At 41.1% G+C, this 23,645-nt stretch overlaps 1 protein-coding gene across 1 annotated transcript in view; it reads left to right on the top strand.

Annotated features, from left to right (window-relative positions):
• Positions 1-23,386, top strand: part of SH3RF2 (SH3 domain containing ring finger 2) — a 260,511-nt gene extending 237,125 nt beyond the window's left edge. Inside the window, exons 8-10 of the mRNA XM_073620627.1 lie at positions 12,409-12,641; positions 14,724-15,067; positions 21,626-23,386. Of these exons, the coding sequence (XP_073476728.1) occupies positions 12,409-12,641; positions 14,724-15,067; positions 21,626-21,961 (913 nt within the window). The 3' untranslated portion in view covers positions 21,962-23,386. The remainder of the gene's footprint in view (positions 1-12,408; positions 12,642-14,723; positions 15,068-21,625) is intronic.
• The last annotated feature ends 259 nt before the right edge of the window (positions 23,387-23,645 follow it).

Here is a 23,645-nt window from a genome sequence, read left to right as displayed (position 1 = left end):
CCCATTCTTCAAGTCGGGTGTAGCCTTGCTGTAGATTCTTGACTGCTTCAGTCAATCCTGCCAGGTGTACACACAGTTACTCCATGGGAGAGGTTCTCTGCTCAGACTCAGACATGGCTGTCTGCTACTGTCACGTACCTGGTAGGTTTTGAGCCCGAAATGCAGAGAGAGGCCTCCCCTACGGCTCCCACTCATAGCCCTCTGGAATGGGGACAGAGGACACAGGAGTGAGGAGTGGTATGAGTGCCTGGCAGGATCAACAGTCCGCCCAGAAGTCCAGGAGTAGTTAGGACCCAGGAAACTGGAACTGGAGAGAAGACAGGAGACTGGAACGCTGACTGGAGCCAGTAACAACAGCAGGTAAGCAGGCAGAAGACTGGAGTGCTGGACTGGAACCAGGAATGCAGCAGGCAAGTAGGCTGGAGACTGGAACGCTGACTGGAACCACGAACAACAGCAGGTAAGCAGGCTGGAGACTGGGATGCTGGACTGGAACCAGGAACAACAGCAGGTAAGCAGGCTGGAGACTGGGATGCTGGACTGGAACCAGGAACAACAGCAGGTAGCAGGCTGGAAACTGGAATGCTGGACTCGAACCAGGAACAACAGTAGGTAGCAGGCTAGAAACTGGAATGCTGGACTGGAACCAGGAACAACAGCAGGTATCAGGGATCAGGCAGAAGGATCGTCAGACAGGCCAGTGATCGATATCAGATGGACAGCAAGGGTACCAGGGATCAGACAGGAGAATGGTCTAAGCAAGCCAGGGGTCAGGTGCAGGCAGATAGCTGGGATGGTCACAAACAGATAGCCGGGTCAAGTAACAGGTAGTCTCAGATCAGATCAGGTTTTGACACACAGAACGCTGTAGAGCAGACAGCGGGGACTGAGTGTGACAGGCAGGTTTAAATAGCCCGCCTGGTGCCAACAGGGATGCGTGTGTGTGCGCCCGTGTGCGTGCGCGGGCGCAATGGCGCCCGCAGACGCGCACCAATGAGCCTGGGACGCCGATTACTGGCAGGATCTTCCTGACAGAGCCGAACCAATTTTCCTACACCTATTCTAACACTAGATGGTGCTACATACCAATTATTGGATATGGTGGCTGCATTTCACCTGGTGATAGGCCAGTGACACACCTCCTGTCTTTAAGTGGCTGCTCATCCACTGCATTTATGGAGTAGCAACATTCTTGAATAGCAGCATTGTCAATCAGTGGAAAGGGTAGTGTTGGATGGACTAGAAGATTTTAGTGACTAACAATGTAAAGCCCAACTCCAGCTAACACTTTTTAAGAAGTTTAAGAGATTTTCTTTTACCTTTTTGGATAAAGATTTTACATAAATGAATAAAGTTGACCATTATAAGCACCCCTGTCAGTGGTAAAATTTTTGTCTCAACCTTCTAACTGCCATCTTTGCTGGAAAAATTGATCTGTTAAAAGAGGCTGAAAAACAACATACTCACTGGCCGAATCACTAGGTATTACTGGGGGACTTAGAAAAGCAAAAACTGCTGTATTAGCTGGGTACAGATAGTTAGTCAGCAGATAGGCTGAACGAAAAAAAAAAAACATATCCCCCATCCATTCAAGGAAGTTAAGTGGCAGAATCCCCCCTCCAGGTCATTGTATTCTGATAGCAGGACTCAACTCTGTCAGAATACACTGATCAGCTGATGCAGCAGCTGATTGATGAAAGTCTACCTGAGGCTCCATTCACACTAGCGCGTTTTTTGATGCATTTTGCATTTTGCAAAAATGCATGGGAATTTTTTAACATGGGTTCCTATGGAACATGTTCACATCAATGCCTTTTTGTATCTCTGCATTTTTGGAAAGGGTCAGGGACTTTTTTTCATGCAAAATGCAGCGTTTTGCATGTAAGGCTCGATTCACACCTATGCATGTTGCTTTTGAGCGTTTTTGGAGGTTTTTTTTTCATGCTTGGCACGTTTTTGAGCCGCGTTTTTGCCGCGTTTTTGCCGCGATTTGCGTTTTGCGTTTTTTTTTTCTTTTTTTTTTACAGTCTTAAAAAAAAATTACAAAAAATAAAAAATAAAAAAAACAAAAAAAAAAAAACGGCAAAAACGCACCAAAAACGCACCAAAAACGCATCAAAAACGCTGCAAAAACGGTGCACTTGCGTTTTTGATGCTTGTCCATTGAAAACCATTACATGCAAAATGCTGCTTTTTGCATGAAAAAAAGTCCCCGACCCTTTCCAAAAACGCAGAGATACAAAAAAGCATTGATGTGAACATGTTCCATAGGAACCCATGTTAAAAAATTCCCGTGCATTTCTGCAAAATGCAAAATGCATCAAAAAACGCGCTAGTGTGAATGGGGCCTTATAGAATTCAATGGACAAGCATCAAAAATGCAAGTGCACCGTTTTTGCACCGTTTTTGCACCGTTTTTGCACCATTTTTGCAGCGTTTTTGCAGCGTTTTTGCAGCGTTATTGATGCGTTTTTTATGCGTTTTTGCCGTTTTTTTTTTTTTTGTTTTTTTTTTAGACTGTAAAAAAAAACTGTAAAAAAAAAAAAAAAACGCAAAACGCCGCAAAAACGCCGCAAAAACGCTGCTCAAAAACGTGGCAAGCATGGAAAAAAAAACTCCAAAAACGCTCAAAAGCAACATGCATAGGTGTGAATGGAGCCTGAGTGATTGTTCGATAGACCTCGATCTAATGATCAGCTTCTGTTGAACAGGGAGGGCCACTCACAAATCAAAATTCTGCCAGTATCTGCAGGACCAGATAAACTTGTATTGGTCTGTAATAGTTTTATATGTCAATTTGTGAAAATTGATATACATATAAACAATGAATCACATGCATAAAATTAAGGATAAATAAATAAATAGTAGTGACTGTGTAAAAAGAGGTGAAAAAAAAGACTAGACTAGAATTTGTGATAATTAGTATATATATAAGCCTTAAAATATATACACCATGAAACAAATAAATAATTAACTCGTGAGTGAAATACACTGATATTGAGATAAAACGAAGGATAAGATAATCCCACAAAGTAACAGTCCAAAAAGGTGACCAAAAGAAAGCAATCATCCGTGAAAGTGCCAGGAAAACGAAGGGTATCTTCTGTGTCTCTTCACACTCAAGATGAAAAATTAAATGCGCCTACCAGATGGCGATGACTGCTATTACGGCACTCTCGCCCAGCCCAGGGAAATCGGTCTCCCCACAACCCAACACGCACAGCAGCAACTGCCAACAGATGATTCTCAGAGATATAAAACGAAAAAAGTCCATAGTGTAGCATGTAAAAAAAAGATCGATTTATTGAAAGTAAAAACACGCTTACAATGTTGCAGTGGGTAAGGAGCGGTGAGATAAAATATGTGTATCTGTAAACCTCCACTTCCTAAGTTCGTGTATTAGCCCATCCGAGAAAAACTTGATGACGTCGCAGGCTCCTCCCTACGCGTTTTGTCACGATAGGACGTCATCTGGGGATTGGCCAAGCTACAGCATCATCATGTTTGGGTATTATATACACTACAGGCGCCATCTGGACTACTGGCAACCCAATCCACATAATGAAGGAAAAAATGGTTCAGCCATCTTAATTGCTGGCCGTCAATGGACATTAGAAAACTTGAGTAAATCTAGAAAGTGAAGGAAAAGGAAGCGCTATCTTGTGGTGAAAAAGTATTCTAACTAATATAAAAAAATATAGGATGGCACAAACAAACCAAGAAAGAAGGAAGAAAACAGACGTCAGGCACCGCAACTAACTAAAAATTGGTACATTAGCCATACATAAAGGCTGCATTTATAAACACCAAACACAGTCCAATAAATATAAAATACATATTTATGTAAAATAATTATCCGCATGTGAAAAATAAAGAAATAAAACACTGATATAAAAAATAAAAAATATTAAAATAAATTAAAATTATTAGGAATTATTTATAAAACAATTAATGTCCCAATCGACGTTTAATCCATATGGTACAAAATATTTCATATTAAAGATCCATCTAGTTTCGAGTCTAGAAATGGATCTGACCATATTGGTGCCTCTCCAATGGGGACGTATCTTATCAAAAGCAAGGAAGAAAGTACCTTTCAATTTTTTGTTGTGGTATTTTGCGTAATGTCTAGACAAATTGTGTTTAGTGAACCCTCGCTTAATATTAGCCACATGTTCCAATAAACGCACATGTAGTTCGCGTTTCGTTCGCCCAATATATTGTTTGGAACATGGACATGGAACATGGACACTGAATAAGACAACATACTGAGAAAAGTCTCACATTTCCTCCCTGTAAAGGAGTTAATTTGGCAGGTACTGCATTTACGGTAGGGAAAAAAACCTTTCATGTTATGAAAAAAAGAAATAATTTTGGGGGGATCAACTACATTAGAGGCAACACTAGGTCGCAAAGAAGGAGCACCCCTATAAATCACTACCGATTTGTCTGGAATAACCACCCCAAGTACTTTATCATTTTTAAGTATGTTCCAATGCTTCTGAAATATTTTCTTGACAGAGAAGTGTTGATTAGAATAACCAGTAATCATGGACCATCCAAACTTATTGTCAGGTACAGGATTACGTTCTTCTTCTCTATGTAGCATATCCATATTGGCAACCGGTGGTATTTTGAAATATCAGTGCAGTTACGCCTGATGCGCTGAAACTGGCCTTTAGGGACAGCATTTAGACAGCGCCATCATGCCCAAACATGATAACGCTGTAGCTTGGCCAATCCCCAGATGACGTCCTATCGTGACGAAACGCGTAGGGAGGAGCCTGCGACGTCATCACGTTTTTCTCGGATGGGCTAATACAAGGACTTAGGAAGTGGAGGTTTACAGACGGAGACGCCGCTGGGACTAATACACATGTTTTATCTCACCGCTCCTTACCCACTGCAACATTGTAAGTGTGTTTTTACTTTCAATAAATCAATCTTTTTTGTACATGCTACACTATGGACTTTTTTCTTTTATATCCCTGAGAATCATCTGCTGGTAGTTGCTGCTGTGCGTGTTGGGTTGTGGGGAGACCGATTTCCCTGTGCTGGGCGAGACTGCCGTAATAGCAGTCATCGCCATCTGGTAAGCGCATTTAATTTTTCATCTTGAGTGTGAAGAGACACAGAAGATACCCTTCGTTTTCCTGGCACTTTCACAGATGATTACTTTCTTTTGGTCACCTTTTTGGACTGTTACTTTGTGGGATTATCTTATCCTTCCTTTTATCTCAATATCAGTATATTTCACTCACGAGTTAATTATTTATTTGTTTCATGGTGTATATATTTTAAGGCTTATATATATACTAATTATTACAAATTGTTTTCTCTGAGACTTTGCTTTAGTCTTTTTTTCACCTCTTTTTACACAGTCACTACTATTTATCGATTTATCCTTAATTTTATGCATGTGATTGTATATGATGATGATGTATATCAATTTTCACAAATTGACATCTATGAGACTATGCCTTAGTTTTTCTTAGTCACTTTCTTTTCACTACAGATAATTCTTAGCACTGCATCTTTTTTGTTTTATTTGTTACTTTGAGGTTTGATACTAGACTTCTAGGTGCTGGCAGCTTTGTTTTTTACACATATTTTATTCGCATATATTATTTGTTCTTTGAGCGCAGCTTTTTTCTCGATTTTCCATTGTATTGGTCTGTACCCAGCCTTAATGCTACGGACAGACTGTATAAATCATTTTTTATTCTGGCCATAGTTACACTTTAACTTAAATTCCGAAAAGTGCCTGCATTTCAGTACTACTGTTACCTTTGAAATGTTTTAGGCCAGTTCATCAGCTAAGGAAATGGTTGAATAGTGGAAGTTTTGCTTTGAAGTTAAAATTGATAGCAGTTTAAACTCTTTGTAGTTGGAATACTTTTACTGGGGACACTTACGCAAGATCCATGCTATTTTGGTCTCCTGTAGCAGACAATAACAAACACTTCAATAGTCTGAAGGTCTCCTTATTGCACACAGAGATTTTCCAGTGTGTTGGGAAATCTCTGTATTAGAGGGCCAGTGTTTAGTGAAAGGAAGGAAAGTGTTAAATAGATGTACATTAGTCTGTCTGGTGAGACACATAAGAAATGGCAGCAGGTCCCTTTGCTATAAAGAAGGGGCAGATTTTCTACCTGGCTGTCATTGTCAGAGAGAAGTGCTTTATTGTCACTGAAAGTGAAGGTAAAATTAGTTAGGACAAAGAAAGCATTAAAGAAAGTACTGACATTAAAATAATAGCTCTAAACACAACAAAACATAAATAAATGTATTACAGAACTACAATGTAAATGCTTTCATTAAATCTATTTTATTGATGGGGCAATGTTTAAATAATTTTCTGCTCACGCTTTTCCCTGCTGCTATGAATTTAAATCTTTCTAGCAGAAAAATCTATGTCTGCTACATTATATAATACAGTACATATATATTAAAAATGATACACATCAAGAATGAGAAGTAAATATTGTTCACAGCCGGTGAAAAATGTATATATGCCTTGTGGCAGGAGCTGGGTTTTACTGGAAGCATGATGCAAACAGTCAATAGGTTTCATTTATCCAAAGTGTTTGAAAGAAAAAATGTGGCTTTCATATTACTCAATCAGAGTTTAGCTTCCATTTTCTAGCGAAAGTTTCTAGTGAAACACAAAAATGTAATTGGCATGGGCAACAGACACTTTCCCTTTGGATACATTTGATAAATGCTCTTTAGATACACAAAAGGTATGTTTTAAAAGCTAAAAAAAAAATATTGAAGGAACTATCTATGTTGAGCTTTACAACCTAACAGTTTATCCCTTTTATCTTAAACTTTCCTGAAAATTGTTACTCAAGCATGAAGACCCTGTTGCAGCCAACCAGTTTAGTTTATTTATTTTTTTGTTTTGCAGTGAAACATGTAATGATAATGATTTTTTTTTTAATAATCTTTATTTTAATTTTCAAAATACATATAACAAGACATGTCCAACATTTCACGTTGTAATGAAATCGCTGACCCACATGGGTCCACCGTGTACAGCTTAACCAGATGAACAGAAAAGAGAAAAAGTACAACAGTAAAATAAAATAAATATCCTGCGGGTTTTGTGTGGATTGACCGAGATTATTATCCTCTGCTAATTACCTAGAAACATCACCCAGATGGCGATGTTGTGGGTAGCTGTTGTAGATGTGTGGAGTAGGTAGTGTGTATAGTTCCCCCGGGCAACAGCCCCACTCCCGGTGGTGACCCAGGGGGGACCACCAACAGGATCATATTGAGGGTATGGCCCCCAGCCTGCAGCCAAGGCAGAAAAACAAAATAAACTGGTGCTCAGAGGCAGTGAAGCAATTAAAATAAAAAAATATAATTAAAAAGTCATAAAAAAGTCATATGCTGAAACAATACCGGTGTAGCATGAAAGGTGTTAATCGACATTGACAGGTGCTGGGAAGCAGTTCATAGTTCAGGGAAAAAAACCATAAGGAATAAACAGTATGTGGAAGACAACGGATATGAAATTTATCTTGTGGGACACTGTATCCAAAGTTCACGAAGGGCAGCTCTTCTCTGGAGTGAAGTCAGCTCAGATCCATCAAAGACAAAAAACAAAAGGAGAGGAGCGCCGCTAAGTAGGTTGATTTATTAACAATTGACAAATAAAAGTATCCACTTACATGTAAATACGGTATGTGCAGCAAGAGGGTACATTCCAAAGTGGGAAGGTAAGAGGACAATCATCGATTCCCAGGGACGCCCCAAGCCTATGCCGCAATCTGACGGGAAGCCAGGACGGAACACAGTCTGTCTGCGCAGAGGAGCGGAGCAGCAACCCAGGAAGCGGCTGGTGATGTATAGTGGTGGGGAAGAACACAACGCGTTTCCGAGCTTGCGCAAGGTCCGTACGGCACATGCGCGCTCCTTTTTCAAGTGTAAGGTAGGGGAGAAGCAAGGAGCTATTTATAGCAGGCATCTGTTGACTGAGACACACTCACAGCTGATGGATTAACCAGCGGTGGGTGTAACCTAGACCATAATGTGTAATCAGGAAACTCTAAGTATAGGCTTGGGGCATCCCTGGGAATCGATGATTGTCCTCTTACCTTCCCACTTTGGAATGTACCCTCTTGCTGCACATACCGTATTTACATGTAAGTGGATACTTTTATTTGTCAATTGTTAATAAATCAACCTACTTAGCGGCGCTCCTCTCCTTTTGTTTTTTGCAGCCAAGGCAGAGGGAGGGGTCCCAATAGCCTCCAACTAACTTCCCTCCGCCCCCACACACCCAGGGGTACCAGAGGTTCACACCACACACTCGAGCGGAACCTCAAGTATCAGTCAACCCCACACCAGTGCATCACTTAAACTTCAAACCAGTTTCAGTGTAGCGGAGGATTAATTCAACCCATAAGATATTTAAAATAAGAGGGGAAAAGAAAAGGAAGAAGAGAAAAGGAAAGAAGGGGAGGGAGCGATCAAGGCGTACCTGCAATCCAGTAAGCGGCCTTAGTCATGTCCCCACCTAGCACAGCATGTCCCCTTTGAAGAAATCAAACTGCTCCAAACGTCTCCAGGAACCACCATGTGTTTAGGGGATAGCTCCCTATCTTCTAGGGTCTAGACAACCTACATATCTGAAGGGTTGGGTCTGCCAGTTCTAGTAATGCCGTGTCTAAGCTAGAAGGTATATCTCTAGAGTCTGTGGTATATTCAGTCCAGGGTGTCCAGATGCAGATAAACCAGCCTCGGGATCCTCTGCAGGTTGCTATCCAGTCCTCAGCCTCTCAAACCGCACTCACCCGGCTGATCCACTCCTCCCAGGTGGGGACTCTGGACTGTCTCCAATAAATCGGATGCAGTCGTCTTGCCGCATTCAGAAGATGGGGCGGTACATTTTTTTTATATTGATTGAGTGGGATCGGGGGGGGGATATGCAGGAGGAAGTGCGCCGGAGAGAGAGGCACCTCTATTTCTGTTATAGTTTTTATCTGGTCTTTTATATCCTTCAACGAGGGCATAATTCTAGGACAGTCCCACCATATATGGATAAGCGTTCCTCTGAGTCCGCAGCCTCGCCAGCAGGGCTCTGACCTGGAAGAGTAAATGCGGGCTAAGTCATCTGGTACCTGGTACCAGCGGGACATTATCTTATAGTTTGTTTCTTGAACTTTGGAGTCTATAGAGGACGAGTGTGTAAGATGGTACAGGTGGGACAGTTGCAAGTCAGTGAATTCCAGCCCTAGGTCTCTTTCCCACCTCGGAATGTAAGCAGGCTTGGGCGGATGGGCAGCAGAGCCCAAAAGTCGGTACAATTCTGACACCATATGGGTTCTTCCTGCAAGAAAAGTCGTTCAAACGGGGTTAGGGACAAAGGGTCTCTAATTGTGTGACCATGTCTCGCAAAGAAATGGTGTAGTTGTCTATACCTCCAAAAGTTCATTCCTAGCCTGTCAAAGCTCAAGAGTTTACCATCCTTCATAAATTTACCACAACTGGCGTCTCCATCTACCACCCAAGGCTCAAAAAATGCCATCTGTTCACCTGGGGGGAACCATAGGAACCCACCCAGTGGAGCCAGCGGGGACACAGGGGGTGCGATTTTTAAAAGCGCATTGATCCAGTCCCATACTGAAAGCACCTGGGCCGTCAGCGGGGAAGTCGTTTCAGACAGCCCCCTGTGGTCCCTAGGCAACCATGGGGCATAGGATAAATTCCTGCCTGCCAGACATTTCTCTAGGGAGACCTAGAGTTTTGAGTGGGTGTGAAAACGCCAGTTGAGTATCCTCTGGAGGACCATAGCTCTATAATACTGTCTTATGTCAGGGAGCCCCAGGTCGCCTTTACGTTTTGGGCGCCTTAGCACCTTTAGGGCTAATCTAGGTTTCCGTGCATGCCATACAAACTCAGACAGCATGCGAGACAAACGATCAAAGGAAAGTCTAGGTAGGGGAATCGATAACATCTGTAAAAAGAAGAGTATGCGTGGCAATATGTTCATTTTTATAATGTTTACCCACCCCAGCCACATAAAGGCAGTCCGCGTCCATTGTGAGAGGTCTTTTTTGATCGTCGTAAGCAAAGGGGGGAAGTTGGCCGCATATAGGGTGTCAAAGCGATCCGTTAATTGTACCCCTAGGTAGAGACGATTCGGCCCAGGCAAAAGGGAAAGCAGCTCGGAGACTCGTGGATAAGGGAGGGGGCAAATATATGGGTAGGATTTCGGCCTTTGTGTAATTTATTTTAAAATTGGAAAGAGTCCCAAAATGTTTAAGTTCCTTCATCAGGTTAGGCAAGGAGATCAGGGGGTGCGAGAGATAGAATAAGCCGAAAGCTTATGTTCTGTATAACCAACCTGCAAGCCTTTAACATCTTTACTGGTTCGCACGGTGCGGAGCGGCGGCTCCAGCACTAAGGCGGATAGCAGGGGTGAGAGGGGACACCTCTGTTTCGTGCCATTCATGAGTGGGAAGCTGGGTGAAAGCATCCCATTCACTTTTACCTGCGCGCAAGGTGTAGAGTATACGGCCATGATCGATGACATCATCCTTGGTCCTAGCCCCAGGGACTGGAGATAATGATTTTTTTATTGCATCCCAATTTTTTGCTGCAACATTGTCTCGTCATTTCATTTTATATTTCAATGACAGTTCCCAGAGTAAGATGCCACCACAGAAGCACAATTGCTGGTTAAAGTGGTTCTGGTCCATTACTTTACACTGCCGCAGCCTGTCTATGGCCCTGCAGATTCTACAGCCACTGTGGAGCCATAGAGATGAACAAGCACAGAGAAAGAAAAGTCCTTTATACCTTTGGCCTAATGCTGAAATCAAAAGTTTAGTCCTGCATCCCGTCATCTACTAACACTGTTGATGATAGGGTTGAAAAAGGTTAGGGGGTCACCTGTGTACTGTTAATCATAAAGCCATTTCAAAGATTTACTGGGATGAATACAGGTAAAACACCCTTTAATGAATAAAAATATACAACTTTAGCAGTAAATAGCACAAAAACAAATTGAGCTAAAAATCTTTAGCCATGCCTTTTCCCTGGCAGTGGGTAATGTATCCGCTATGTGCAAACTCCTCTCGTAGTTGGGGGCGGGGCCACTTGCCCCACACGTGGGGGTACCTTTCCCACACGCATCAAAGCCAGGGACCAGGTGGGGACAATGTTCATGTGAGAATCGAACATTATGGCTGTTCCCTGACTTAGAGATGAGCTGTACACTGTGTGCAGTAATTAATTACACAGAGCCCCTGTGCAGCATGCTGTCCCGTGTCACTACACCCACTTCCCTTCTGTATATTACATTTAGGAGGGACACTGCTGAGCCAGTGCCCTCTCCACCAGTCCAGCGTGCCTCTGTCACCTCACTCTCAGTGAAAGAATGGGGTCCCGCTGTGTACCTAGTGCAGACCTTGTGTGTGCACTTGTTAACTTCTTCACTCCACCATGTGGGTCTCCGTAACGGTGGTCTTGGTTGCTTTGTGAAACCGATCGCTGGGGAGGGAGCCAGATCACCGACCCCCCCATTATTGGAGGACCCGTCACCTACACTAGGTACCACACTTCATGACTGGCTTTAATGTACCTTGCACTAGTTCCTAGTTACCCATAGCAACTGCATGACTCCTCTTGCTTGTCTTGCTGAGTACACCTTTCGTAGTGGCTTTACTTCACACCCAACATGTGCTTTACTGACCCTGTTCTTTTATACGCCAGAAACCATCATGCACCCCTTAGAATGACTTCAGAACAAGCTTTAAATAGTTAATGCAATTTTACTGAACATTTTACAGCAAAGTCTAGCATGAACAATTCAGTGCAACATTCCCTAACTGACTCAACTAGGCTGCCCAGGCATACTTCAACAGGTGGTAGTCCATTATTGACATCCTCCAAGACTTGGTAGTTCTCTGGGCTCATGGTTTCTTCCAATGGACTGCTGGGTGCAGCAGTCCCATTTAGCACTTCATGACAGCTAGAGCATCCCGAGGAACGAGGTACAGAAAAGCCCCTGAACCTGGCCTTCCCCCTTATTTATATAACACAAAAAGCCGATGCAGCTTTTTGTGTTATATAAATAAGGGGGAAGGACCCTTAACCCTTCCCCAGCTTGGGCCAGCCAATTTCCTAACTAAAATACTGTAAGCAACCTGCCTACATGGTAACAACAGCAATAGCATCAGTATCCTCTTCACTCCACAAAAAAACATGCAACCTGTGATAGACATGGTGATAATCCAGAAATGTTATCTACTCATCTGCGGTTTGGCAAAGCTTAGGTAGGATTGACTATTGCTGTATTGCACCAGTCCACACCAGTCTCTTTTGTTGCTAATCTTTATGTTTGCCTTTGATTAAAGGAGATGTTAGCTAATGTGTGTATTTTCTATTTTATAGCAAGAAACCTTCAAACTTTGCTGATGCAAGGTTCCCTGCCCAGCAGACAAAATGGATTTCCAGCAATGTCTCTGTGTCTTCACAAAGCAGCATGTCAGAAACTGGTATCACTAGACCTTTTAGGCCTTTTCATGTGCCAACTGCTGTGGTGGAACCAGTTAAAAAAAACACAACACCCTCTTCTTCCCTGATACCTGTGCCACTTCGACGGAGGAACAGCAGCTTAAAGAAAAGTTAGTTATGAAATAACTGTATTTATTGAAATTGCACAGGTTAGCTGAGCTTTCTGTAAAACCGAGACAGAAAAGCACAAAACAAATCTAATGGTAAAAACGCTTGGAAGATTAAATATCTGCTCCATCTATGGCAGTTCTCCCAATTTATTCCTGTGATCCAGTCTCCAAGGGTTCTAATCTGCTGAACTGCCACTTTTTTTATTAATTAGAGAATGCTAAAGGGTTATGGGCAAATTACACACATAATCCAGAACTAGTAATCCATAAGGGTGCTTTGGGTCATATATTTTGGCTAAAACCTGTTAGTGGTCTGAGAAAAATACTCATTCTAATAGAGAGTCACAATAGTGGTAACTGTTAAGCCCCGTATACAAGATTGGATTTTCCGACGGGAAATGTTGGATGACAGGCTGTTGGCGGAAAATCCGACCGCGTGTACGCTCCATCGGACAATTGTAGTCAGACTTTCCGCCAACAAATGTTGACTAGCATGTCTTCAAATTTCCGCCAACAAATGTGTTGTCGGATTTTCCGATCGTGTGTACACAAGTCCGTCGGACAAAAGTCCAAAGTACAAACATGCATGCTCGGAAGCAGAAGCGGTCAGTTTCGTAAACTAGCATTTGTAATGGAGAATTAACATTTGTGACGTGGCAAATTATGAAATCTCAAAATGCAGCGCACATTCTCTTCTTCTTTAATGGGATAATAATGAAGCTGCTTTTCTGGTGATACTGATGGAGTTATTGCAAACAAATTTTTAAAGACTTTTTCTTTCTAGTGACATCAGGAATAATATTATTATGCTTTTTTTTTTATTTGTGCAAGTTACCACAACACCATTATCCCGTAGTTTTTAAGAACAAAGATACAACTATGTTGGTGTCCCTTGTCAATTTTACATTGTATTTTTTAAAATGTAACTGCCTACTCCCAAACTGTCATTTGAAATAAAACACATAGCCAAGTATTATTCACCACAATTTTTTTTATTGTGCCAATAGAACGTAACCAAAAAGTGCATGCATCCAAAAATATAGAAAATATACCAAATCAAATTATTATTCAACCAAAAAAATTTCAGAAACGAACTGAAAAGCACTAAATGAAAAACGCAAAAAGAAAAGAGTGTATCAACACTCACCAAATTTCTACTAACACGAAATTAGCAGAAGGAGCCCAAAGGGTGGCGCTAAAGAGCTGAAAAACCATGTAGTATGTCTAGTACGTCACTACGTTCATAATTGTTGGCCAACATTTGTGTGACCATGTGTATGCAAGACAAGTTTGAGCCAACACCCTTCGGACAAAATTCCACGGTTTTGTTGTTGGAAAGTCCAATCGTGTGTACGAGGCATTAGACTTTTGGGAGATTCCCACAGTCCATTATGCATACTCTGATTAATGAATCACATATCCCTTCATGTTGTAAGACATTTGGGCTAGCATCAGCATAGTAGAGAACCTGAATGCTTAGAGTTCTTTAATTAGGGATTCCAGTCCATATGCCTAGTGTGCTTGGCAGTACTGTTTTAGGGGTGCGGGGAAATCATATGTCTATTTTCTTTCATTTGAAAAAAAAATGAGCCACTTTTTTAAACAAGCACCTAAAAAAAAACCTTGTTAATATAACATGTGCTTAGGAAAATTAAGACCATGTCAGTATTAGGGCCAGTGTCAGTATTAGGGCCAGTGAGAATTTTTTTTATATCATTCAGAGTTTATTGCAGGTGCTAGTCCTATTTGACTTTATTAGCCTTATACAAACTGTGACTGCATTCCTATAGACTTGTATAGGATTCAGTTTTAAACCTAACAAAAGCCCATCAACACATGAGTGTGTGCTTAATATGTGTTCCAGATGCCCAGCATTTTTACAAACAGTGCCTACAACACCTGGCAACATATATACAGTACATCTCCATCTCCCTTTTCCAGACTTAAAAGATTAAAACACTATCTCTAAGCACCCTGTGTTCCTGGCTCATGTATATTCTACTGAGGTCTTTTGTGCAGAGTAAAATAATTTTCGAGTCCTAAGGCAGAATAAAATTAATACCAACCTGTATTTTTTACCAGATTTGCCTCCTCAGAAGACTGTACAAAGCAGTTCAGGATCCCAGCCTGTGGGCACCATCACCAGAACACTCTCCATGGTTACTCAGCCTCAGCAGATCATCATCAATGCTTCTCATTCCAATGTAGGAGCCAGTGTTGAGACCCGCACCAGGCCAAATTCACTGTATGATGTTCTACCTATTGTTAGTAGACCCGTGGACTATAGAAGATATTCTGCTGCCAGTTCAATTGCTTTGGAGCCTAAGGAGCAGATAACCAGAAACAATTCAACACTTAGACCTCCGGTTTCTGCTCCTCCATCAATTTTGGTGAAGCCTGACACACCTAAAAGTGGCCCTGAAAAGGTAAATACTATACAAAATGTTGTAAGGGGTTTATTAATCCGCCATAAATAATACATAAGCAGGTTTGTTTTCTTGAATAAGATCTTTTTTCAAAACTACTAATTTCAGTAAGATGATGAAGTCAGCCTTTATCAACCTCAGTTTGCAGTTTTCTGACAGCATGGCAATGGGAGAAAATTGAGCATATTTCTAAAAGATCTTTAAAGCCCTGGATATTAACAGAGGCACTATAAAGATACATATTGGGGGAGATTTACTAAAACTGACGCACACAGAATCCAGTGCAGCTGTGCATAGTAACCAATTAGCTTCTAACTTCAGCTTGTTCAGTTAAGCTTTGACAATAAATCCTAGAAGCTGATTGGTTACTATGAACAGCTGCACCGGATTCTGTGTGTACCACTTTTAGTAAATCTCCACTCTCAAAAGTAAATATAAGCCTCACTCCAATATGCAGTTCTTCTTTTTTTTAATTCATAAAAAGATAAAAACTCCATACATTAATGTCTCCACCCAAAACCACCTTTCTTGACGCGTTTCACCATTACTGACTTGCTCACTTCCCCTATCCTTGTGAGCAAGACATAAGCTAAGTATCCCAAACAGAAGGGGACAGAGAAAAACAGGGTTAATGAAAGGGAAACATACCAATATTATCTCAAAAGAGTATGAATTTATTGATTGTTGGGCATATACACAAGTAGCAAAAAAGGTAAGGACCCAGTGGTATACTGCTCCTGATTAAAATAGAATAGGTGGATCTGTCACAAACACAGAGAGACAGGGGGAACAAGACAACATATAACATGAAACAAATAATACAAACAGCGTCTGGACGCTAAGTGAAATTGGTGTGAGCCTTGCCGTCCACCGTGGGGAATCTCCTGAAATTTCTGGGTAAGGCTGCGAGGCTGACACCAATCCCCTGGGTGGATGGGAAATGCTCAAACAGTGATGGAGGGTCAGAAGGGGGAGAGGACCATGAGGAAATCACAGTGTGTATCAGAGGGCTCAAAGTGGACACCGGCTGGTAGGGGTGTCCAGTTAACAGCTATAGTCTATGGGATCCGGGTAGCATAAAGGCTTGGGCAAAATGACAAAGTTCAAAGCAGCGTGAATAAATATCACAAAACAAGGCAATGTTGCTGTGGGTAGCCTGGAGTCCAGTAAGTCCCAATCTGAGTATGTTTTTCAGATAGCCGGTGGTGGTGGGCTGTAATGAAGTGCACTATAGGTATCTAGGAATATGATTTGAAAATAGAAACACAGTACATTACCACCCCCGGAAGTAGGCAGGTGCCGTCGTCTGTTTCCAAGATTGATGCCTTCCTGTGTCAGTGTTCCGCCGGAATCCGGTCTCGAATCCTCACCGCAATATCTGGTAGAGGAACCCTTCACATAGGGAGCAGGAACGCTGGTAAATGTTGGGAAGCATGGACGAGTCAGACGTCTATGTATAGAGCCTTGGCTGTGTGTCTCATGGATCTCCCTGAGTTCTGAGCGGCCATATGACCTGCCTCCTCCCACGAAGTAGCGAGCTCACAAGCACCGGTGGGGAATAGCGTCGGGTCGTGGCATCCGGGCGGATACGTTTTTTGAGATAATATTGGTATGTTGCCTTTTCATTAACCCTGCTTTTCTCTGTCCCCTTCTGTTTGGGATACTTGGCTTATTTCCTGTTTTTTGGGGTTGAAGCGCAATAACAATATTTATTTAGTTTTTTTAGGCATACACCTGTTAAATGGGTATTTAGCCTCGTTTTTTTTTAACATTTTTAATTGTGAGCAAGACAGTAGCATTGAAACGCATCAAGGAAGGTGGTTTTGGGTGGAGACATTAATGTATGGAATTTTCATCTTTTGGCAAATTAAATAGAAAGAGCTAAGTTTTGGAATGTGGCTTATATTTACTTTATTCATGTGCAGTATTTCATATTTACTTGACCAAAAAAAGTAAAACTTTGCTAATGTAATTTATAGTTCTGACCATAATAAAGAAAGAAAATAAATAAATTATATTAAAATGTATGTACCCTTAAAGTGTTTAAGCATAGAATAATAGTTAGGCAGTTAAAACCAAAAGCAAACATCTACAGTATTATATTGCAGCTTACCAATTCTTACATGTGATGATTCCATCAGTTTTTAGGCTTTCTTTCTTCTATTTTCATCTGGTAATCCAGCCAGTGAGGCCCCTTTCACATGGGGCAGACTCCAGCAGTGGATCCGCCTACTCAGTGGGGAATCTGTCCACTTATCCCCTGGTGAGCAGGCAGATGACAAATCTGTGTCTGCACCACTGATGCAGTGCAGACACGGATACAGGCCGCTGTTCTCTATGGGGCAGTCGAATGGAAAAGGACTGCCTGTCTGTTTCCATCCGACTGTCATCTGATCTGCCGGACGGATGGGGAACGGATCCCCATCTGTCTATTTTTAGAGGTCAGGATCACATGCCAGTGGATGTCAGTGGACACATGTCCGCTGACATTCACTGCTCCATAGAGAGCTATGAATGGTTAGATCGGGTCCACCTGAAAAACTGACAGGTAGACCTGATCAGTCTTTAAGTGTGAAAGTTCCTAAGTCTGTTGTTTTTCATAAGCTCTCAAGCAGACTGTATCAGTTTACATAGAAGAGACAAACCACTTAACACTGGCAGGGGTGATTAAAATTATCAGCTTTTATTTGTAAGGGTCTATTTGTCAGATTGACGCAACTCTGATTTAAGATTACACTTTTTTTTCAATTAAACTAAATTAGAAAAATGTATAAATCTTGGGTAAAAATATTTCTAAATAGACCCCTAAGTGTTAAAGGGGTTAAGACTTAAAGCAGAACTTCACTCTCTCAATCAACATTGACTACTTTTAATCCTCATGCTGCTAGCATTAATAAATAGACAAAATTATATATATATATATATATATATATATATATATATATATATATATATATATACATATATATATTTATTATATTTGTTTTAAACTTTTTTTTTACATTTCTTTTGTTACTTTCTGGTTTCCAGGCCTAGGCAAATTATACCATTCATCCTGGGAATCTTCGGGAGGGGATTTTCCTAGCTAAGCACACCCTCCTGCCTGCATGCCTGAACTAAGGGCAGATGGATTCTCAGAAGTAAATGCTACATGAATCACCTGCCCTTACTCAAGATGGCCATGATTAGAAATGCTATGGGAGTGAATTTTTTGTGGACTGCTCTTACCTTAGCTGAACCAACACCGGTGGTCCCATTGACCGATGGTCTGTTCTCACCTGACTTCAGCACTAGTCTGATAGCCTTAGGCACCACCTGATTCCTCCTTATGTTTGATATAGGACCAGTTTTTGCATAGCATGACAATCAGTGAGACTATGTATAAAAACCCTGAAGGTTAACGCTGCGCTGGAAAAAAAAACAAAATATATTGAAAATAAATAAAAGCTGCCAGCACCAAAATTCTAATACAAAAACTCAAATACAACGTGATAAATAAAGACGTAGCGCAAATAATGTGAAATAATGAAAAAACCAATGATCGGAAAGTAATAGTGAAAAAACTCTCAACTGGAAAACTAAGGCAAATACCACAGGGAAAACTAAAAAATGATAAGTGATATACCAAATGAATTAGATATAATAATAAAACCAACATTAATTATAATTGAAAAAATTAATGAATGAGGTAATGGTGAAAAAAACTCTCACCTAAAAAAAAATAAAGCAGATACCACAAAAATTTGTTGAAAATAAAAGTGATATAAAAAATGATCATAGATAATATAACCACATATTAAATATAAAACTCTAACACATATACGAAAATTGAATAAAGTGAAATTGTTTTGCCAAGCAATGATGAAAAACAAAAGCAAAGTCCCATTCCAGTAGAGAATCCGTGTGATAAAGGAAATCAGTAAAAATCCATATACAGTGTAAAAAATAATAATCCAAAAAAAGTATAATGAAGAAAGATCCTTTATCCAAAATGCTTCACACCCAAGTGAGTATTAAATCTCCTTACCGACCAAAAATGAACAGCAAGCATTCAGGTCTCCCAAAAACCTATACCGATATCTGTAGTTAACCTAGTAGTAACTAGGTTAATGACCTAGGAGCAGAAAGCAGCCAACCCATTTCCACCATCAGGAGCTCTGGAGAAAACCACCGGTTCCCTAAATTCTGTTTCTCAGTAAACCCAGCCGTGGTTAAGATGGGCACTCTCTGGTCAACAGACCTGTGACACTGGCATTATTTTGAACCCGTCATTTAGATAAAGCTGCAATATAAAACTGAGCTCAAAGTTAAAGGAGAAGTCCAGTCTGAGCTTGTTTGGCTGGACTTCTCCTAAGGGCCCTGGATTGCAATTCGTTTTGCACTCCTGTGACCCGTTTTCAGCAGAGAGCAATCTGAAGTCTGCTCTCTGCTGACATCACACAGATCAGTCCAGGCACCGCGTTATCTCGACTCTGGGTCTCTGGATCCACCAGGTGCCTGGACTGATGGCCGTCTCAGCCTCTCAGCGAGCCGCTCCCCGCCCCTCCACAGCTCATCGCTCCAGTGAGCATAGAGGAGCAGAGCAGGAGAGCTGCTCCGAGCTCGGAGAGCTAAGAGAACCGAGCCATCTGCGGTGTTCAATCGCTCGGTTCTCAGTGCAGAGACGCCAGGGGACAGATGCAGCATCGGACTGATGCTGCATCCACCTAGGTAAGTATGATTATGGGGGGGGGGGGGATTCCCATACTTCTGTTTTAAGTTAAAACTCCTTTAAAGGTGATGTATACTGATTTTGTAGATATTTTCTTTATCACAGTCTGGGCTAAGATTTTTTTTTTATTAGTTAATTAGGATTGAATATGAATATTTTGTGTTACCATTTAAACCAGTGGGATATCTCCAAAGACACATGGATCATGTAATCAAAAAGGACACAACATAGTGCTCTCCGCAATATAGAAAACATTTGATGATAAAAATTAAGAGTAAAATTTACAAGCATGGCTCTAATCTAGTGCCAGATAATCAGCGGAAGGAAGCGTTGTGACGTCACCCACAGCCATGTTTGTAAGTTTTACTCTGGCTGTGTGAGTTATTTTGAGGGGACAACAAATTTATACTCAATACTTTACATTGTAGCAAAGTGTCATTCCTTTAAAGTATAACCACACCTAACATTTGTTCGTATGTACTTGAGCTACCATTTTTAACCACTTGCCGACCACTGCCCGCTGATATACGTCGGCACAATGGCAGTGATGGGCAAATGGGAGTACCTGTACGTCCCCTTTAAGAGCCAGGGATAGCAGGCGCGCGTGCGCCACCGCGTACAACGTGACTGTGCCTGCTGGACCGGCAAACTCGATGTCTGCCAGTCTCCTAGCGATCGTGTCACGGAGCCTCAGAACGGGGAAGTGCCTATGTAAACAAGGCACTTCCCCGTTCTGGTTTGTGTCATGACAGAGATCACCGCTCCCTGTCATCCAGAGTGGTGATCGCTGTCATGACTTGAAGCCCACCCCCCCAAGTTAGAATCACTCCCTAGGACACACTTAACCCCTCAGTAGTAGTTAACCCCTTCACTGCCAGTGTCATTTACACAGTAATCAATGCATTTTTACAGCACTGATCGCTGTATAAATGACAATGGTCCCAAAATTGTGTCAAAATTATCCGATGAGTCCGCCATAATGACGCAGTCCCAACAAAAATCGCAGATCGCCGCCATTACTACTAAAAAATAAATAAATAAATAAATAAAAATGCCATAAAACTATCCCCTATTTTGTAGACGCTATAACTTTTGCGCAAACCAATCAATATACACTTATTGCGATTTTTTTTTACCAAAAATATCTAGAAGAATACATATCGGCCTAAACTGAGGAAAAAAATATTTTTTATATATATTTTTGGGGGATATTTATTATAGCAAAAAGTAAAAAATATTGCGTTTTTTTCAAAATTGTCGCTCTTTTTTCATTTATATTGCAAAAAAAAGGAAAGAAGTGATCAAATACCACCAAAAGAAAGCTCTATTTGTGGGAAAAAAAGGACGCCAATTTTGTTTGGGTGCAACGTTGCACGACCGCGCAATTGTCAGTTAAAGCGACGCAGTGCCGAATCGCAAAAAATGCTCTGGTCAGGAAGGGGGTAAAATCTTCCAGGGCTCAAGCGGTTAATATCTGTTCCTGGCAATATTGCCTGCAGCCTCCTGACTCTGAGTATATCCTGCCAAGCTCTGAAAAAGCTGCTTCTGGGCAACAGGTAGCTTGTGCATCTCACTGCAAGGCAGATCTCCTGTCTTAAAACATCACCTTCTAGTTGAAGCCAGTAACAGCTTTCTAGTTGAATGCAAAAAAAAAAGAGGGCCAGTAAACCATGCTGCAGTAGTAGGATTTATCTTCAGAACACTGTAATACTGATATTTTAAGTTCTGCAGAGAGAAGTGCAAATGCATAAAGATAAAGATAAATTGAATATATTTAAATGTGCTTTCCCTTGCTTTTGCTGTTATTTTTCTGAACACTTTTTACATTATGTGTTTTTATTATTTAGCAGGTAAAAACTGTAAGATTTATGAATTTCAGTCCTCCAGCCTTGAAACGTCAGAGTTTTGTATTTGATGTAAAAGATGAGGAGATCTTCAGCCAGAATGGCATGTCTGAAAGCTTGCAGCTTGGGGAATCCACCTTGACTGTACCACTACGACCCAGTCCTGCCTTATTCCAGAAGACAGAAGGCCGTAAAATACAGAAGCTTAGGAGTATTGGCAATGATGCGACACCCATTCCTCCACAATCCACACTCTCCTTTCCCAGAAAACGGACCATCAATGATAACTTAAACAAGGCCAGCACAATCTATCAAGCTCAAGAGATCCAGTCAACCTAATGCTTATGCCTTGATTTAACTCGGCCTGATTTTTTTTTTTTTCCACCTTGGCACATTAAATTAGATTTTGTGTCTGAGAGTTTCACTATAATTTTCTCATCAATCCATTTTGTCACACCGGACAGACTTACCATGACAAACAAAGGATCACTGGCACCTTCAATTATGTATGTCTCTTTCAAACCCTCATTCTTATTATCAAGACAGGTCTGTGTCAGGCATGCTGTCATGCTTTTTGCTACATGAAGATATATAGTGGATATTTTTGACAAGCTGACTGGGTTATTTTTCTCTTTAGGAAATAAGGTCACTTACTCAACAAGGTGAAAGAATGAAAATAGTTAGATGTCCCTCTCCGTTTAGATGATACATCTAAAGTTTTATATTTTGTTTTTTGACCAGGCAAACAATTTTTTTTGCTTTTAATGTATTTTATGCTTTTCAAAAAAATTGCACTATTTTTAGAATGTAATTTCACCTTAATGCCAGTTAGTTGTAGTGGCTTGTATATCAGCAATTAAAGGAAGTAAGTGGTAACTTCTTTTGAGTCCATTTAAGCTCATCCTAAAATATAACAGCCAGCTATGCTTAAAACTAACGTGGATAAAAAACGCCTTTATACTGAAGCATCTGCATTTTTTTGTGTGGGTATTAAAGGATGGACTGATCCAGCTATAGAAGCCAGATATGCTTAAAACAATGTTCTTAAAATGCCCTTTTACATAAGCATCTCTATTCTCTCTGCATAGGACTCAAATGATGAATTGCACCAACTATGAGAGCAAGCTATGCTTAAAGCAAACTTTGATAAAAACACATTTATAATGAAGCATTTTCATTCTCTGTGTATAAGAATCACATAACGGACTGGATTTTCTTGGAGAGAACCACTGTTAATGAAAATTAAGCAAACCACTTCACTACTGCCAACTCAGTATAGTATCATGTGTTCATGACTGTACAAGTAGAGACTTCAGAGGGTTTTACATTTTTTATCAAAGTGAGAGTAAACGTGCATGGATGATTTTTACCTATAGGTAAGCCTATAGTAAGGCTTACCTATAGGTACAGTAAATACTGGTATCTCCAAAACGTGCACTGTTTAGGAGATATTTACTTGTGAATCCGCCGATGATGTAACTGGCGCATGCGCTCTGAAGGAATGGCCAACCGTGCTGTTCCTTCAGAGCCCTGTGACATGAACAGCAGCTCCCGCATGCATGCGCGAGAGTGACGTAATTGCAGCTCATCCAATCAAAGGACCGGAACCTGCCAACCCAGAGGGAAGACCAGGTGAAGATGGAAGCTCTGTCAGCGGTGCAGGGCTTCGTTTTAAGGTAAGTTTCACAAATATAGTAGCAGGCAATGCATACAAGCACATTATAACTTTGCCTTGCAGGTTTAAAAAAAAAAAAAAAAAAAGAACAGCAGTTTACTACCGCTTTAAAGCAGTGTGAGATGGAGACTGAAGACTAGTCGACAGAAACAAATATTAGCACATTAGGGGCAGCCTAGGCAGTCTTTCAGCCTAGGTTGGCCTTTGGTCACACTCCAATATCTAATTCATTTTTCAGCCTAAAGAAAGCAGCATTCACTTTTAGTGACAATAGGCAAAAGCCTATTTAACTCCTTCAGATCTGCGCTATAGCCAAATAACGGCTACAGCGCGGATCTGCTTTGCCGG

The sequence above is a fragment of the Aquarana catesbeiana genome, linkage group LG03 (assembly GCF_042186555.1).
Source record: "Aquarana catesbeiana isolate 2022-GZ linkage group LG03, ASM4218655v1, whole genome shotgun sequence".
Taxonomy (NCBI): Eukaryota; Metazoa; Chordata; class Amphibia; order Anura; family Ranidae; genus Aquarana; species Aquarana catesbeiana.
This window is presented reverse-complemented; position numbering and strand designations above follow the sequence as displayed.